Below are 14,919 nucleotides of genomic sequence, written 5' to 3'. Positions count from 1 at the left end.
CATGGCGATCAACAACACATCCAGGTAGGGGTGAGCAAGAAAGTCCGAAAAACCCTTGTCATTTCAATTTTTGAGTTTTCCCCCTTTCCCCTTCTTCAGTACCTAAAGGCTAATACCAAAATTGAAAACCCTTGCTTTCCTCTAGCACTGATCGTCATCTTTTGTCATAAAACGTCAAAATTGGTAAACGGTCGTCCTCCAACAACCTCTCCCCCTCCCTTCTCATTTTCTCTCTCTCCGACGCAGGTCATCGTCATCATCATCTTTCTCTCTCTCTCATCTCCTCTGCTGCTCTGTGCCAATCGCCAAGCCGCAATGCCAATTGCCAACAAGCACCATAAATATTATTTATAGTGTATTTTTTTGTATAAATATACAGGCCTTCAGGTTTCAAGTTTCAACTTGTATTTTTATTTCAGCTTATTCATTTATAATGTATTTTTTTCATTCTCTTGGATTGTTATTGAATGAGTGAATGAATGTTGGTTAATAGTTTATTTTGTTTAAATCAATTTATTTTAATATATAAATTGATCTTGTTGGAGGAAAGGTTATATCCTTTTTTTTTAATTTTGAGTAAAAAGTAAATGGCTTACTGCACAAAAAAAAAAAAAACCCAAAATATCAAACCACGGTTAACCGATCAACCAGTTGTATCAGTTCGGTTTCGATTCGAATTATTAAGAATCCAACCAAAGTCGGTTCGGTTCAAAAATACTCATGAGCACCCCTAAATCCAGGCTACCCTGTCACAAGGGGAGATAACAGCCCAGACATAGGGAAAAGGCTTGGCTGTGGGATGTTTTGAAATATCATGTGCATGATGCATTAATAATTGGTGTAGACAGTAGTGTAAGAGTAATTGAAATTAATATTGTTTAATTGAGATGAAAAATAAACAATTACATAGACTAGAATGTCATGAGCAGGAAGCAAAAAAATCAGCCCCCAAACAGACCCGGCTTTATATATCCGACATGATAAAGCAATTTAGCAGGTCCGGATTTAATGATACGATATGAGTAAGCAACAGCTCCACATAACATGCTCTACTTCTTTAATTATACCACTGGAGGCGATAGCTAAGATGATCACAACATCCCACTGAATATCGAGGCGGGATGATCAAAACCCATGTAACTGCAGACAGACTGCAGTCTCTCCCGTGGGTGGGTAAAGTCGGGCCTCACATGCACCTACCCTGTACCCAATCCCTCACTTATTCCCCTTAATCCCCCTTTAACATGTAACATGTGATGTGATCCCCAAAAAAAGACTGCGAGATCGGAACATGTCTCTAAAGTAGCTTTTAACAACTGAAATATGGCTTAAGTTAAAATTTAAAAATCTCTATTTCATAAAAAAGTCATAAAAGTTAAATCACTTAATTTGCATTACATCATCATACATTTAAAGTTTTCTGTTTCATCCTTTTATCTACGTGTTCTTACACAAGCAATGATAGAAAAGGAATCCACTAATCAAAAATATTAAGCAGTATGCACAGCTTTCCTAAATTATGTGCCAAGACTGTTACAGCCATCGAGCTTTGGCTGACATGTTTTCAGTTACACGTAATAAAATCAAGATAAAGATACACGGATACATCATATGTACACCAATTTTCAGCAGTCATTGGCTACATTTTACAAGAAATGGGAATTCTCCAGTCAAATTGTTGGTGTACTATACATCATGTTTCCAACCAAGGACAAATCAATCAGGCATACAGTAAAAGTAAAATATGGTTCGAATATTTCCTCATCACCTCCTAAATGAATTCATTTGCAGAATGCTAAAATTGGTCTGTCAAACCCAGTGGTGCAGCCTGGTAAACTGACAGTAACATCCTCCACTGTCCTAAACCCTATCTGCAACCACATTAAAGAGCAGAAACCTAATGATCTCAACCAGCATGAAGAAATCTCTAAGCTCACTATTGTTTTTTGTTTTGCTTATTCACCTTAGATCATCAGTGGAACAAAAGAAATAACAAAATAATAAAGGTTACCTTGTCCAGAAGTATTTCCTGAAAACGAGATGGACGGAACAGAACACGATGATAATTGAACAATGCTTCCTGCAAGTAATGAAAAACCAGTCTCAATAAATCATGCTTGTGGGACCAACTACTTGTACAGCAAAGAACCTTAACTCCTAAATTGGAGGGCGCCAATGGAGGATGCTCACTTTTTATACTATTTGGACTAGAATAACAGCTGGATGGCCATGCAATCTAATGAACAAATATGCAACCATGTCCAACAATTATGAAAGCATATCACAATTGGCATGGTGAGAAATAATTGTACCTAGGAGTAGCCCCAGTAGGTGATAAAATGAGGGAAAGTAGACTAAGGCTGCAATGCTGCATTTGGCTTTCCTTATTTTAAGGACTAATCACTTTTTGCAGTTAAATTGCCCCTGTGAACACATAGTTTTTAATTGCAGCATTTGGCTTTCCTTATTTTAAGGACTTATCTCTTTTTGCAGTTAAATTGCCCCTGTGAACACAGTTTTTAACTGCAATGAGGAGACAAGTCCTTAAAATAAGGAATGCCAAATGCAGCCTAAGATGGTTTCGTCATGTGAAGACAGAAGAGATGACCATTTTCTTTTCTTTCTTTTTTTAGATAATTAAGAGATGACCATTTACAACACCAGAAGGAAAAAGTAATCTATTGAAACAGTTTAAAGTCTAGAGCAAGGAGCAGGCCAAAAAGGAACTGGGTTGTAGTTAGAAATGATTGAAGGACCATAACTTGACAATTAACATGGCTTTGAACAAGGGGTCATTGCTTGGGGGCGGGTGGGTGTGTATTGTGCTTGTGTGCATGGGTGCGTATGTGTGGCACAGAATAGTATGGAATGGTGTAACAGGACCCATATGGTTGGGACAAAGCTTAGATGAGTGAGTTGAGATGCCACAACCGGCATCCTGTAATATATGCCAATAGCTTTCTCAATAAATCTTCGGGGAAGAGCTCTACCCCCAGGCTTGTGTTTTCTCAATAAATTGACAGTAACCAACTTAGCATAAACTCATATAAGACATCAACTAAAGATTTGCAGAATTATATAAGCATAATAATTCAAAAAAAAAAAAGGCTACAGTCAAAAGCAGAATAGTAAGGCCGTTAATACCTCAGAAACCAAACGGTTGCTTTGATATGATTTCCAAGGTTGAGGTTCCAACACAAGAATGCCACCCTGCCCATAATGAGGGTAATAAAATGTATTAAGTTGAAAAGGATAGACAATTCTAGACTAAGGGGAATCCAACACAACCAACCAGCTCCATCTTTGTAGAGAAAGATGAGTGTGAAGTTGTAATTAAGGGCCTCTATAATCTTCAATCATATGCCACAAATATCAAGCAAAAAAAAAGGAAAATTGAAATTAATCATCATGGATAATGATTTAATGGGTACCGGACGAAGAAGTCTCCAGATCTCCGAAAATAATGTAATTAGTCCTTCATCACCCCAATTTAGATGGATCCATTTTGTTACACTTAAACTGCAAAATAGGAGTGGAGTCAGAATATAGGTTGACATCAGAATCAGATCATAATAGAATTAGAAGTAACATATAGATTGCAAACCAGAAATAACAGCTAGTATAACAAATGTTGTTCTTAAAATCATATGACTAAAGAATCATCACAAAATTTTAACTATGACTTCATCAGGGAAACCTTTGGAAAATTTTGTATAAGAAAAGTAATAAATATTTAGCAAGAGGAATCTAATAAAATCTTTTTGTTCATGGATAAAACTTATCATAATTCATAAAAAAACAGAAAGGCCAAAATACCTTTAGCAGAAAGTAACACCAATGCCTTGAATGGCACATGTACAATGATGTACAAGCTATCATAAAGAATAGAATACAATGTATGCCAATGCCAATCATTGCAAAAGATGGAAAATCCCATCTTGCTAGAACTCTAATTGAATGAAAACCAACAAAAAAATAGCTTTTCAACTTTTTTTTGATAAAAAACTGAAATCATTAGTTTTTCAAATTTTCCTATGGCATTGATCATCAGACTTGATATGCCTTAAAAATCCTCCTACACCAATTTATCTATGTAAACCAACAATATGTGAAAAGGATATAGGTTATGCAAAAAATCACAACCTCCTGCTGGACTCTGACCTCCTCAATTAACATGGACAAAAAAGACCTAATTGTAAATAAACCCATGAATCAGCTTCCACACACCTCCATATCCATTCCCGACACAAAAGCCAAAACATCAACTACAGTATCAATTCCTCAATAATTCATGATGTGACAAAATCAAATACACCAGACCACCACAGCCGGAGATTATAGTATCCCTATACCATCATATCTACTACATTCAGTAGAGTATGAAATGCAATTCTTGATCTTGACATACAGAAGGCAAGCCACAATCAAACACGATAGGCTCTACACAGAAGGATATGTGCTGGCCCACTGATTAAACAAAGTGGACTATCAAACAAAAATTTATTAAAAAAAATTAAAAGCCAACCATGGTCCATGCTTTCATGGCATTCTCCCCTCCTTGCCAAAGATAAACATCTGCTTAGAAAATCAGGTGAAAAGGCCTAAATACTACAATGGGCCTTTTCTTGAAAGTTTATAGCTGGCCTTGTTCATAAAATTATTTACAATTCTTGCAGCATTTAGACAGAAATGTGAAATAAAAATGAAAAGCATTTAATTATCAGACATCTGATTGGGCTCAAAGAAATATCAACCTCAAGTTCCAAAACTCAGACTTTTTTTGTATAAGTTCCAAAACTAAGATATTTTCTGTTCTCTTTTTTTACTTTTATAGAGAGTGAAAGAAAAAAAAACGATTTATTTTAAATATCATGGACAATTTTATATGGAGGTCAAATAAAAAGATAAATAACATACCAAAGAATTGTATCGTATTCCTCTGAGTGACCATGACATCTTTTAATAATATTTTCTTTACGGAAAGAGATTATGTCAGACAGACTTTTCTCCTCTGAGGACAATGGAGAATTTGGATGATTCATCGTTCCTCCATTTAAAGATGCACTAACACCATTCTCTATACCATTTGATCCCTCTGAATGCTCAGACTGTCTACTATTTGAGAATTGGATACTGGATTTTCCCATTTGAGCAGTTCTTCTAAGGTTCCAACATGCAGACTCAATTAAACCTGCAAAAATCAAGAGCACATTCATATATAAGACAATCATTCCAGCAGAAACCATATAACTTTGTTTCAACTCAATATTGCTATTTGAGATAGACAATACACTCCATTTGAAGTCAGACATTAATATTGAAACTCCAAATAAAATTCACATTGTAAATCCATCAAGTAATTTAAATTAGGGAAAATGGTTGAAATAAGGTAATAAATACGAACAGATACTTGTGCAAGATATCGTAGATTTACAAAATCATTCTCTACTCAATAAATAGAGCACTAGTAGATATTATGGAGCAGAGAAGAGTTTGGATGTTTAATGTTTTGCATAAAAGTTGTTTCTTTTAGGTACAGAAATTATATTTCACCCTCACTGGAATATTGGTCATGAATTAGAAGATTGCAATTATTAATAGCATCAGATTCAAAAGAGTGATTTTTCTTGAAAGTGGAGACCAGCTCTACAATACCCCATTCCCACCTAGGCTACTGGATTCTGATCATTGAATCAGATCTCTACTTGTTGCCCTCCTTTCAACACAATCACCATACATCATTCCATGATCAGCTCCTGATCAGCCATCAGGTTCACTCATCTTCCTCTAAGTGACCTGACACATCTCCATAACCATTCACAATCTTATCCCATTCATTTCTTTACATTTCCACCTTATTAAACGTAGGACCGTTTCTTTATCAATAATTGTAAAATTTCATAAATAGATGGAAAGAAAATTATGAGTACAATAAAGGCATATAAGCAGTGAGAGATAAACCCTCTTATCTCTCCCCGAAAAATTCTTCCATCTTTTTACAATTGTGCCCAAAACAACTGATCTCTTCCCACCCCTTGTTTAGCAAGAGCATTGCCAAAGGAATTTGCACTTCCTCTGACCCATTTTATTCTCACTTCCATGTTTTGTATCAACCATTTGAATTTCTTCCTTTCATTGTCATATCTCCATAGTTTTGCCTCCTCACTTTGTAGCCACCCCACAACCATGTTGAAATCTCCTTCAATAAATAGTATTTTAATGTTCAGATTTTTTTTTTGCCCTCTGTACTCCTTCGATCAACATAATCTCAGCTCTTAGAGAATTTCCTACACCAAGTAGGTCTGAATAAAAAGCAATTATTTTTCCCTCTTCATCACTCAACACTCCTATTCTTGAAATGCCCAAGTTACCCAAACTATTTCCATCAAAGTTGAGATTGAGAAACCCACTTACTGGTGGGAACCAAGTACGAGTGATGACATCCTTGTCTAAACTCAAAAGCAGAATCTGCCACTTCTTTCCAATTTATAAGGATGCCATCCACTGAAACAAGAGAGAAAATTCCCAAGGATTTCAGCCAATGGGCTTAATATAATTGCAATAGTTAGAGGTGGATTCGACGCAAGCTGATTCGAACATCTGGCTACTCGAGCTCGGCTCGCCTAAAACTATGAGGCTCGAGCTCGAGCTCAGTTCAAGCTAGAGACTGGAGCTCGAATTGGGCTCAACTCAAAAGCTCGTAAGTTCAAACTTGGTTCGGCTCAAGCTCAACTGTGAGCCAAACTTTCCTATAAAAATGAAAATTTATACATATAAAATATTATTTTTGCTTTACATATAAAAAATTAATAATTATAAAAACTAGTTATTATTATACATATAAAAAATAAAAATATTATTTCCTGCACTTCTCGCTTCTACTATCACAGGAGCTGAACTACAACCACATACCACACCTCCGTCTGCACTGATCAAAGGTGGGTAGGAAAGCAAGACAACCCAAGCTAGTCTCTTTTTGGTCGATTCAAAATTGTCTTCTAAAACAAATGCAAACTTAAGACCAAGACTTCTTACTTTTACTCTACTAGACTCTTTAACAAGCTGGTTGATCTTTGATTCATGTAGTGACATTGGTGCTTCCCGTTCTGCCATTGTTCCTTACGTTTAGTCTGAAAAATACAATTCTAATTTTATTCCGGTCTACGGGTATGAGACACAGAGGACTTGGCTACGGACCCCATCTGTTTTTTGTATTGATTGTGGAAGTAAAATGGGTAATATTCCAAGCATTTTTTTCCTGGTTTTGATTGGTTAGTAACAAGTTGTTTTCTATCCTTTTAATTTGTTTTTTATATATGGAGATATTGATGGTGAAGTGAACACCGTATTCCTCTGCTTTACTTTTTGGCTGGTACTATGTATGTGTATGATAATGCCTGTCATTGCTACTCGCCTGCTGCAAAGGACCCCTTGAATATTATTATACATATAAAAACTAGTTATTATTTTTGTTCAAAATGAAACCTCCAAAAGGCATAGTTTATAGTTAGAGGCATTGAACATGAGGGTAAATCAGACTTCCAAGTAACAGTATAGAATATAGACTAAGAAAAATCACCAAATATCATTCAAATGATTTCCTGCACTTGTTAACAAAGAGAGGAAAATGGCAGGGTATCAGAACCCCTTGCTGAAATACATTAGGCAAAGAGAGATCAATTCTGCTGAGTCAGAAACAACCCAACCAAATTCACAAAAACTGAGAAGTTTAAGACTTGAGTGTTGGACAGAAAACTCCAGAAAATCATAAAGATTAAGAAAAAAGTTCTTTGCTTACTGTAACATTCCTCTTCATTAAAACCACTGATAACACTTACTGAAAGTGGATGTATTAAAGAACTTGTTCTCCAATGACTTAAACTCAACAAAGAGTCCAAAACAGTCAATCTAATAAACAACAAGGCACTTCTATTACCTTGATTTATGTCTGAAGCATACTTGTAAATCTTGCTCTAATAACATATTACTTGGGGAGATCCCAAACTTTTTATTACAAAGAACTTTATATTTTACAACTACAGAATAGACAAAATAAAACAAAAAAGAATAAGAAACTAAGACAATACAATACTACAATAATACAGTAAATATTATTAGCCTGCCATGTATAATCCCTCTCACAACCCAAGAAAATCTGTCCTGGCATTTCATTGCTAGTGATCTTATAACACTATTTGGCATATGTAACTTTACTATGGGTTAGCTGAATAAAATGACTATTACATATATACTATTGTAAAGGCAAAGGCCATGCACATGTGCAAGTAAAAATAAGAGTAAAAACCAAAAAGATAAAAAAAAAAAAAAAGGTTTTGAAATTTTATGTACTGTACTGGTTTGAGTCTTAGCTATTGATTAGATTCTAACATTAAAATATTTAAACAGCTGTCATTTGTAAGTATTAACCTTAATATGATATGATGCTATTAAAATAATCTGGGCCGAGTGTTACTACCTGCACCAAAACAAAGGCAAGTATCGGCGCACTTCATACCAGTACCATGGGAGAATCAAGATAGAGCAATACATCTCGCAGGACAAAAAAAAGAAGCCATCTTTGCAAATGTAAGACCTCAAAAATCACACCTCAATGGAGAGATCAAACATCAAGCATCTTCACAACAACCACAAGACCTTATATGATATTCTTGAAATGCATATTGCCTCTATACCCAATCTGGTTCAATTTACACTGAATTGGTCATGACTATACTGCAAGTCATGATCATGGAAGGGGTGGACCAGTGTGGACCACCAGCATTTTGTACATTCATGATTGTCAGCCCAAGATTTTACCATTGTAATAAGTAATGTCCCCTTCAATAAAAACAAGGTACTCTGACCAAGAAGGCAAGAATCTTTTAATACAAAAGAAATAAGTACATCATCCAAGAAGTACCCCAACTATCTAAACAATCTATACCTTGCACATTTTGTGTTTGAAAAATAAGAAATACTCAATTTAATCTAATGAAACACAGGAAACGCAACAACACAAAAGCACAAGTTAACGCACCTATTCATGTAACTGACATAAAAGAAAACAAAAAAATGATTTTTCATTAGCTTATCTTACTAATACATTCTTGATTGTAAAGAACAAAATAAAATATCATCAATTGTATCTACTAAGTTAGTGCTGAAAAATTACCACCATCAATGTCTATTCCAAGGATTCTTCGACAACAAAATTTTTTGGCTGCAGATAAAACAGAAGAAACAAAGCAGATTGAATATTAGGTGAAAGGAAGACAAATATTGATAAAAATAAAGTACTGAGATGATCAAACCCATTTTTTTTAACAATTGATATGCATGCAGCTGATTGTTCGTGTCAACCTTGTTGGTTACAATGTGATTCACATGAGAGGGGAAAGAAGCAGAATAGGATAATTTCATGTTTATCACAACTACAGAACTGCATCGCATTCCCAAGATAAATTAAATAAAATAGGACAATGATCAAAACTGTTTCTTGGTATTTTTTCTGCCAGTGCCAGAGGCCATAGTTTAGCCTGTTTATGGCTTCATGCCTGCCGTATCAAGAATTTCCTGGAGTTTGACTGGAACCATGAGTTCAGTGGAATTCTGGCTTAAATTCCAGACCAAGTAGCTTGGAGGTTTTGGGTGGTTTCCTAAATGGAGATAATGTGGTTTCCATTGTTAGCATCGCTGCATGGTCTCCGGTTGGCAAAGCAACTGGGTTTTGGACAGGTAGAGGTGGAAGGGGATTCAAAAGTAATTATTTCATGGCCGAGTGTAATAGACATATCCCATGGACCCCCAAACATGTCTTCAATGAAGTTAAAAAAAGGATTGCAAAGGATTTAAATGCTAAACTCAAGTGGCTAAGAAGGAGAGCAAATGGGTTAGCTGACTCCCTAGCTAAACAAGGGGCTGCAAGGCAGCGTTTGTACTGGGCTTCTTTGTAACCTAGCTTACAATATTTGGGATGGCATTCTTGTTATCAAATTGTACTGCTTTCACATATAACTAATTTAATAAAATAAATTTTCCGCTGATAAAAGTACAATGTGGTTTCCATGGAAAAACTGAGTGTAGTTTTGGCTTGTATAGTTTTCAAATTGGATAGACACCCTAATCCTTCATCTATAAATTCATGAGATATGGTTACTTGAGGTAGACAATCAGATTCTTCTTTTTGATTAGAAGGGATGAAACTGTTGAAGTGTCCAGTCAAAGGAATTTATGAGCAGCCTAGTTGGCAATAAGATTTGAAACAATTAAACGAGAGGCTGATCAAGTAAAAGAAGGCTAATGAATTCATTGGTGAGGACCGATTTGGTGCAAGTTAAAGAACCCAAAAGGGTAAGTGGAAGGTTAAAAGGAATTCCACCTAGATAGAAAGTACTACAAATTCATTCTTCAATAAAAGATTTACTTTAATGAATGTAAAAGAGAACCACAATTCATGTAGATATAGCCAAGATCACATTTGTGGGATGAGGTGAATTATAATTGAGATGATGAAATCATTTGTAGAGAGCCAGCTGTTATTTACAATTAGACCTGTTCATGGGTCAGGTAGCCCGACAGCCCAGCCCAGCCCACACCCCAGTCGGGCTTGGACATGTAGTTAAGCTCGCGGGCCTGACCCCGGGCCTAAAACACCAAGCCCGATTGTGTTTCGGGCCGGGCTCAGGATTTGTCAAAAAACCCAACCCAAGCCCAGCTCGACCCGACTAATTTATATAATATAAAATATAAAATATTTATTATAATATATATATTAATATATACACTTTATTTTTTCTTTATAATTTCTAAACTTCGAACTCCCAAGTTTCAAAACTTGGGACATTCCCCTTTCCTCTCACTATGTTCATCGTTTTTGGTTTTCCTGAGAAACTCATCTCTCAAAGGCCAGAGCCTTAGAGGACAGAGCTCAACCTAGCAACGGCCAACGGATCAGCATATGTTCTTCTCAAGCATTTTCCTCTACGGCGAGGCGGCAATCTCTGGCAAATTGAGCTTTAGGCTTCAGACGATAGCGAAGATAACAGCAAGTTGAGTTTTAGGCTTCAGGCCCGGGTCCAAGTTGTAGGCCTAATGATCAGGCTAGGCTCGGGCTCGGGCCTTAAAAAAATCTGTTAATGAAGAGCGAAAGCTCAGCCTGAGCCCGACCCGGCCCATGAACAGGTCTATTTACAATTAACTAAAGATATTTATATGATTCAAATATCACTGTCAATGTTCAGAGCAGTTCATCATCATCACCATCCACATCTTATCCCAACTATATGGGATTGGCTACATTAAACATGTTTTGCCAATCCATTCTATTTAAAGCCATATCCATTGTTAAATTATTAGTGCTTACATCATTTCTTACTACTTCTACCCATATCCTTTTTGGTCTAGCCCTAGCTCTTCTAGCCCCTTCCACTTGTAACAAATCACTTCTTCTAGCTGGAGCTTTTGGTGGTCTTCTATGCACATGACGCCATGACCAAACCATCTTGGTCTACTCTCTCTCTCTCTCTCTCTCTCTCTCTCTCTCTCTCTCTCTCTCTCTCTCTCTCTCTCTCTCTCTCTCTCTCTCTCTCTCTCTCATTTTATCACCTATTGGAGCTACTCCTAGGTTCCTACGAATGACTTCACTTCTGATCATATTCCTTCTAGTTTTTCCACTCATCCATCTTAGCATTTGCATTTCTACCACAATCATTTTCTAGACATGTTGATTCTTGACTTCCCAACACTACTTCATACAACATAGCTAACCTTACAATTGTTTAATAGAACTCTCCTTTTAATCTAAGTGGCATTTGCCTATCACACAAAAGTCCAGATGCACTCCTCCATTTTGCCCAAACCTACTCTAATCCTTTGGGTGGCATCCTCAATCTTGCCCTTGTTATGAATTATCAAACCAAGGTACCAAAAAAGGTTACATTGAGTTATCTCTTGGTCTCCATTCCTAAGTATACCTTGTTTTTCACTTCTATTATTATTAAATTACATATCATATATTTTGTTTAAGTCCTACTTATTTTTAAACCTCTTGTTTCTAAGGCATTTGTCCATAAGCTTAGTTTTGCATTTAATCTTTCATTAGTTTCATCCATAAAAACAATGTCACCCGCAAACAACAAGCACTATAGAACTTCTTCCTAAATAGGTTTAATTAATTCATCTATGACCAATGCAAATAGATAAGGGCTAAGTGTTGACCCTTGGTGAAGACCCATCAAAATTGTAAAATCCAAAGTCTCTCCCACTGGTGTTATAACATTGGTTGTTGCCCCTTCATACATGTCCTTGGTTATGTCTATATACCTATTTTAAACCCCTTCCTTTCCAAGACCCACCATATTATCTCTATAGGAACTCTATCATAAGATTTTTCTAGATCAATGAACACCATATGAAGATCTTTCTTCTTTTCTCTGAACTTCTCTATCAATTGTCTCAAAAGAAATATAACTTTCATGGTTGATCCCCCTTGCATAAAGACAAATTGGCTCTTTGATACACTTGTTTCAAGTCATAATCTCCAGATTTTTATAGAACTAAAATTACTTCATTTCTTGAAATTCTAATAACACTTCTGTGATAACCCCAAACTAAATGAATAATGCTTTCAAATGCAACAGGAAGTTAGGACTATTTCACCTCGTCCCCACGAGATTTCTAAATACTCAATGAGAAAATTACGGACATATATTGTTATTGATCAAAAAAAGAAAAAAATTACGGACATATATGATGTATGTATTACGAACTCAGTTCAAGCCACAGAAATTAGTTGACAGTGTCAAACTTCAAAAAATAGTTACTTTGTTCAAAAGTAATTACAAACTTCTAAAACGAAATGCAAACGCTAACTGTGATGAATTACCTATACTGATTGTTATCAAACCCTGGTTGCAGCCAATATCAAGGCATTCCTTGTCTTCAAACCATTCCTTCCTCAAGACCGATAGTCGAGGATCTTCCTGTAAGTTCTGACCAATCTGAAATGTAAAATAAAACAACATTTTCAGCTAACAGAAACATCCATGCAACCAGAAATACTATTTCAACCAGAGAGAGGAAGCAGGAGAGAGAGAGAGAGAGAGGACAAAGTCCAGCACTGAAGGAACCAATGCAAATTTAAAGCTGAATAAATCTTTTGAAATAGAAATATTATCGAAACCCCACACACGGTGTTTAAGAATTCAATGAAACTCTCAGAGAAACTCTTCAAATACGCTGAATTATAAATTGAATCATACAAAAAAGCGCATCAAAACAAAACCCGTAACTCGATAAAATTATAATTTAATAAAAATTGGATTGGAAATTAAGGAAATAGTGATTTGAAGGGAAAAAAATCCGGATTTCAGGATTTATAATGGTTTAGGAGAATTAAGTGGCTGCAAATAAAGATTTAAAACGGAAAATAAATAAATAAATAAAACTTACACGATAACCATAGTAATTTCTGTAATTTCCGTAGATAGCGAACTCTTTACGTTTTCTCTTATTTGCATTTTTCTTCGGCTTCGAATCCTCCACTTCGGTCTTCTCATCGTTCGCCATAGTTCCAGCAGATGCTCTACAGACAGAAGGCACCAAAAATCAAAGTTGGGAAAACTCCGCAGCCTCCGCTTGCCGCTTGGAAGACAAGCGAAAGGGGTTTTAGTAGGGTTTTCATTAACCGCCAATAACAATGCGTGAAGAGAGTGAATTTTGCACAAATCACAAATGTGCCCCAATGCGATCAAAATCGCCGAGATGACCCTCTTCCCGAGGCTTCAGTGTCGAATGGGGTTTTATGGCCCGCTCCAAGTTGGACTTTCGATTCGTTAAAATGAAGTTATGAATAACTAGGCCCACTTCTTGAATAGTGGATTACGGACCATATGTCAGTCATTCGGTTGGGCAGCCCAGCAGAAGCGAACCGAATCGACCCAATTCTACAGGTCTTTTTTTCTTCAAAAGGTTGATTTTGCATCCAATTATAAGAAGGTCGACACTGCATTATTTCTAATCTATTTATCTATACTTCTATATAAAATGCAAGAATGAGGATGTGAAAGATTTTTTGGTTAAAATATTTATATTTGTGTATTTAGTTCATCTTTAATTATGAGGGTTGAAAATGTAATTTCAATTAATGTTTTTTACCTCATTTAATCCCCTCTTATTGAGTTTTATATTTAAAAAATTAACTCCCATTCTCTATTGTTAAATCCTTAGATCTATGTCCAATAATTTTAATAATATAGACCCATATATTTTAAAACTTATTCAAAAATAAAACCATTCTTTATAGTTTGGCAAAGTGACGACTAAGAAATCCAATCATTCATATCAAATTGGTCGATTTGTGAAGTCAGAGTCAAATAATAAAATTTTTAAATATAAATAAATATAGAAAATTAGAAAGTTATAGAAAAAATTAGACACATTTATGATATTTGTATTAATCAAAATATAAGTATAATAAACAAAAATTATTTTATTGATGATGAAGATAAAATACATAGTCTAAAACTAACCAAAAATGAAATTATTTTCTTGATTGACAGGGATCAATAGTTCAACTTTTGGGTCAAATGTGTCAATCTTTAATGTCATAATTAAATAATAAAAATTAATAAAATATGAAAGCATATAAATGAAAAAACACATAAGTTTTAGAAAAAAAAACATTTGGGAACATGTATAATATCATATATTTACATATTAAATAAAAATAAATATACTTAACATAATTATTTTTGTACACACAGAAATAAAAAATACATATATAGAAAATTTTGAATACATCCATAATTCTATTTTTACACTACTATTAAAAATATAAATAATATTATGAAATTCTCTTTTGACTAAAATACTAATATTTTAATTTAAGCCTTATTTAATTGTGAGGTTTAAAATATAATT

The 14,919-nt window shown here is 35.1% G+C and overlaps 1 protein-coding gene across 1 annotated transcript; it reads right to left on the bottom strand.

Annotated features, from left to right (window-relative positions):
• Positions 1 to 1,459: 1,459 nt before the first annotated feature.
• On the bottom strand, positions 1,460 to 13,813 carry LOC148842589 (S-adenosyl-L-methionine-dependent methyltransferases superfamily protein). The gene is made up of 8 exons (XM_088958251.1): positions 13,450 to 13,813; positions 12,884 to 12,998; positions 9,173 to 9,220; positions 4,918 to 5,191; positions 3,432 to 3,519; positions 3,145 to 3,210; positions 2,012 to 2,080; positions 1,460 to 1,871 (listed from the first exon to the last, which is right to left on the bottom strand). The coding sequence occupies exons 1-8, from the start codon at positions 13,564 to 13,566 to the stop codon at positions 1,782 to 1,784; spliced, it is 867 nt and encodes a 288-aa protein (XP_088814377.1). The 5' UTR covers positions 13,567 to 13,813; the 3' UTR covers positions 1,460 to 1,781.
• Positions 13,814 to 14,919: the final 1,106 nt, after the last annotated feature.

Source organism: Nelumbo lutea, chromosome 8 (genome assembly GCF_056320005.1).
Source record: "Nelumbo lutea isolate HS-2025 chromosome 8, American lotus-T2T, whole genome shotgun sequence".
In the NCBI taxonomy this organism is placed as follows: Eukaryota; Viridiplantae; Streptophyta; class Magnoliopsida; order Proteales; family Nelumbonaceae; genus Nelumbo; species Nelumbo lutea.
Note: the sequence above shows the minus strand (reverse complement) of the source record. Positions and strands in the feature narration are given on the sequence as shown.